We start from the raw sequence: 4,891 nt of genomic DNA, 5'->3' as shown, positions 1-4,891 counted from the left end.
AACAGACGTACTACAACCACCACCACCACAAAAGCGTCAACCGTCCGTCCGACATATCCGGTTCCCAACGGGGACAACAAGAACCCGGACTATACCCAGCTGTTTAGGCCGAGCATTTCGATGACCAAATATCCCAGCTATAAGCCGCCTAAGACGATTATCATTCAGGAAGCCGGTGCCGGAGCTGGAACCAAGCAGCAGCAAGTGGAACCATCGGTTCGGATGGCGAGCGTGGCGGATCCAGGGCAGGCAAACGATTATCAGTACTCGAACGAGGAGGACTACCTTGAATAGCAGCGGGAAAATAGGGTGAGTGGCGCAACTTGTTAGATTTTGATAGTTCGATAATCTAGGAAATCGGGCAAACAACTAAGAATTATAATACGTTTCAAGATTCAGAGTTTAATGAAAAATGATAATAATTTCCCTCAAATGAAATGCGTCACAAATTTACACCATTTTATCAAAACATTCTAAGATTATTGCCGCAATTTACATGATCGTTTGTTAACATGAAGTGTAGTGTAGTATTCATATTTTTATTGCTGTGCATCCAGCGACCTGAGTTGTGATTCAGCTACAAAGCTAATTGCCATGAGTAATACGCTTGTAAAAAGCTGAAAGGTTTTCTACCGCTGAGAATACATAGACGGTCTTGTCTTGTTCGTGATGAAGAAGTCGATGACCAAATGAGCCTCAGATCACATGAACCGATAAAACCGGTGCGGTAGTTTAAAATGTTGATATTACTTCGACAAACAGCGCTCATAGCTTCAATTGTTTTATATACAGTGCAACCACTACAATTAATGAATAAACTTTCAGACCGCATTGTGTTCTTGTACTGTGCAGTTGTCTGTTCTCTGTGCTGAATAGTTTTGAAAATTCAACGACGTGTAAAATTACAAGGCCCAACAAACGAATAAACACTCGATGTTCAATTAAATTTAATTGAATTTTTCAACCGAGTACGGTTTAATTTTTTTTTTCGATTCAAAAGAACAGTAAGATCGATTGAATGTTACGTTTATTTGCATGCTCCAAACATGTGCATGAAAATACATTTAAAATCACAACATATTTTTATCTGTGAAGTTTTTAATACTAACCGAAGCTATTTTAATTCCAAAAGTGCTTCTCAGCGCTGTTTGTACCTACTGATCCCGTTACGATCTTTGCTTGGACCCATGCCTTCTAACTCTAACATTGAAAATAAAGAGCAATCAGCTCGATTTGATCCATTACCAAATTGACCAAATGGAATCTACCTCTAGCCCTATTAATTCGATCCATGCGAAGAAGCAAAGGATTCCGCCAATTGTGGTATCTGTTGCCGAGTTTTCTGGCTTAAGGAATGAGATTTTGAGTAGCCTTCAGGGTATCAAGGTTTCATTTCAGATTGCAAGGAAGGATGACTGCCGCATTTGCCGGGATCTTTTGACGATCGCAAACGTCTTCTTCAGCATTTGACTGAGAATCGGCATAAATTTTCACTTACGACGACAAAACTGAACGATTATTCAAAGTCGTCCTAAAAGGTCTCCCTGGTGATGATAAATCACAGGATGTGATTTAAATTGAAATTTCTTAATTACTTTAAATTGAAATTTCTCAATTACTTGGATTCTCACCAGCGGGCAGCAGGGACTATGGACTATGTCCCTCCCCAGGCCATCTGCGAGTTAAGGTGCCTGCCTAGGATATGGTGTGGTTTGATAGTGAGCTCTGTTAAACCTCTATAAAAATCAGAAGGGTTAAATACTACACAGCAAATAATTTTGAAAATTCAACGACGTGTAAAATTGCAGCTTTTCCTTTAAAACTAATCAACATTCGATATTCATAAAATTTGAATGAATTTTACAAGCATGCTCCGTTTAAATTTATTTCGATTTAAAAGAATAGTGAGATCAATTGAATGTTACGTTTATTTGCATGCGCCGAATATGTCCATGAAAATACATTTAAAATCAGAACATATTTTTATCTGTGTAGATACGACCACCCGACGTAAACTACGTAAAACAGATCATAAGATAATTATTTTGGTTAGAGCCTACACACTTCGAAAAAGCCATGTAATTTTAGATGCTTCGAGACCGACACCCACGAGCATCATTATTGAGCTTGAGCTTGATTGACTGCTCGTAGTTGCTACTCCATTATGACCAGATCAGCTGTTCTTGCACAGGGAACCAACAGATGTTTGCTTGGGACTAGCACACATCTTCAATGTACAAGTACTGGTGATCTCTTTTGTTAGGTCATATTGGCGCCTGCCACGTCAGAATACAAGTCAATGTAGGGAAGGGGGAGGAAATGATGATGCAATCACTCGTCCACTGCAAGCCGAATATACCTCTGCACTTGCCACGAGTTCATGCGGAATTTATTGGAATTTCTGGGTTAGGTTGGAGAGACAGAGGTCCGTCTTGGTTAACGAGCTGCCAATGTGATAGATAGGAGAAGGTAACTGACGGAATTTCTAATTGGATGTAGGAAACTAGCTCTATAGTTCATTTCCAATTCTAGCAGATTACTGATAGAATACTCAAGTTGAAGGTATAGGAATAGTAATGGAAACGGTATGGAAGTCCATTTCCAGTTCTAACGATTGCTAGAACATGAGAAATAAAGAGAAAGATACAAAGTAGGAGAATGGAACGGACCTGGGATTAAACCCACGACCTCCTGCCTATGAGGCAGAAGCAGTAGCCATATGACTACCAAGCCCGCTTCGAAACATGATAGAACACGCACTGAACTGATTAATTTTATTACCGGCCGCGCAATGCAGAACACAATAATTCGGCCGACCGCGCGATCGTTCTGCTGTCCGAAACAAGAGAGATCACGCACTGAACTCCGACACCCACGAGCATCATTATTGAGCTGAGCTTGAGCTTGAGCTTGATTGATCGCCCGTAGTTGCTACTCCATTATTGCCAGACCAGCTGTATTTGTACAGGGAACCAACAGATGATTGCTTGGGATTAACATTCATCTTCAATGTACAAGTACTGGTGATCTCATTTGTTTGACAATACTGGCGCCTGCCACGTCAGAATGCAGATCAATGTAGGGAAAGGGAAGGAATTGTTGATGCATTTGCCCGCGGCCACTAGCAGAATATACCTCTGCACTAGTGCGGACTCATGCGGATTTTATGGATTTGGAAGTTGGTATTTAATGGCAAAGGTTCGTCTTGGTTAACGGATTGCCGCTTAAAGACTATAGAAGTTAGGACAGGGATGAAAGGCGATGGAATGAGTATGGAAACGATTTCGCGTCCGTTTCCGGTTTAGCGAGTGCTAGAACCAATATAATAGAGCTATATCAGTGGTGATTATTGGAACAGTGTAGTGAAAAATAAAATAGGAAAAGGTTAAAGCGATAAGAAAGCTATAATAAGCGTGGTTATTGAAATATCTTCATCTGTTATTCCACTCACTATTTAATTTGAGCCCACTCTTTGTTGTGGAACTAGATAGAATAAATAGTTGTCGGTTTAAGAAACATCGATTGTACAAAATATATTCCATAAAAATATATAGATATATTTTAAGGGTTATTTTCCAGCAAAGGTGTATAAAAACTAAGAGCGTGTAATGGGAATCCACTTGAAAATATTACGAGGGATGATGGAGCTTATTTTATCATGCGTTTTAAATACAGTCTGTCTGTCCTAACCTTATTTGATTTGTTTGCTGCCGCTTATGCTTCTTTCATTCTATTCCCTCCCTCACCTAATCATGCTTTTAACTAATATTAACATAATGCGCAACATACACCATCTCACATTGTGTCTTACACACATACTTATGTACCTCTAATTTTCATTTTACAATCACGTGTTATCAAACCGTTTAGTGGAAAAGTACCGTGTTTGTGCAGAAATTTGTTACAATGGACGCGATTAAAGATAGAAAAGGTGCCCAATATTGGTTGTTGAAAATACCACTCGATGGAGACTGTTTGTTTGGTTCATTAGTTCATCAAATTTTTGGTATTACACCTCAAAATCCTCTGTTCAAACCCTATAGTTTGCAGTTGCGATTGCTTGCAGTTGATGCCATGCTGTCGGATCTAGACTTTTATCGTCCGACCCTAACCTCAATGGCGTGTGAGCTAATCCGTTTGGATGTACCTGTTGAAAGAAAAATAGGAATGTATTTAGACAGCTTGAAGCAGCCTGGCTACTGGGGAGGCTCTGAATCATTGGCTGCTCTTTCTAATCACTATGGAGTAATTATTGTTGTTCACCAGAACGATGCTGAATTCGAATTTCTGCCTGCTAATTCCGAAATCCATCCACCGCCGCGTTATCATGTATACTATCGCGATCTGGATGATGACAATGGGTGTAATAGGACCCATTATGACAGTGTAATATGCATTCGTCCAGTTGAGCTGAACTGCTATTACGAGTACATAACTGAGCCTATAGCTCTGGTAAGCCTACCTGCTGGAAGTAAAGTTGTAAGGTTTGATATGCTTAGTGCCTCGATATGTGCGTTGGTACACCAGATATGTGGTACTATTCCTTCCGTTGAAGTGTTGCATATTTTCCGTTGCTTGGTAGCCGAACACGTGCAGTATACAACACCCTATTTACTTTCTGAATGCGGACTTCCCCATGATTCCGAAGAAGGAGTGGCTCATATTTCGTTCCTTCTGAAACTGGGACGCATTGATCAGGCTATGCTTACATACACAACTCTTTCTTCTTTGTTGGGTGTGGAAATTCATTTACACAATGTCGTCGAAGGCTCCCGTTTTACGTACCCGTGAATCGCATTCCAATTATGACAGCGCACATATTAGAGGATCCGGAACATCCAGCCGGATCGTACGGAAGTGTACTCCTTCCCTTGCAGCTCCCTCAACCCGT

General features: G+C 40.5%; 1 protein-coding gene across 1 annotated transcript; it reads left to right on the top strand.

Annotated features, from left to right (window-relative positions):
* Window positions 1–3: 3 nt before the first annotated feature.
* On the top strand, window positions 4–332 carry LOC134203355 (uncharacterized; the record flags this gene model as incomplete). Its single annotated transcript, XM_062678226.1, has 1 exon — window positions 4–332. A coding segment is annotated over one exon (291 nt), but the record flags the coding sequence as incomplete, so codon positions are not given.
* Window positions 333–4,891: the final 4,559 nt, after the last annotated feature.

Source organism: Armigeres subalbatus, unplaced genomic scaffold (assembly GCF_024139115.2).
Source record: "Armigeres subalbatus isolate Guangzhou_Male unplaced genomic scaffold, GZ_Asu_2 Contig181, whole genome shotgun sequence".
Lineage (NCBI taxonomy): Eukaryota > Metazoa > Arthropoda > Insecta > Diptera > Culicidae > Armigeres > Armigeres subalbatus.
The sequence above is the reverse complement of the archived record's forward strand: the minus strand, read 5'-3'. Positions and strand labels throughout refer to the sequence as shown.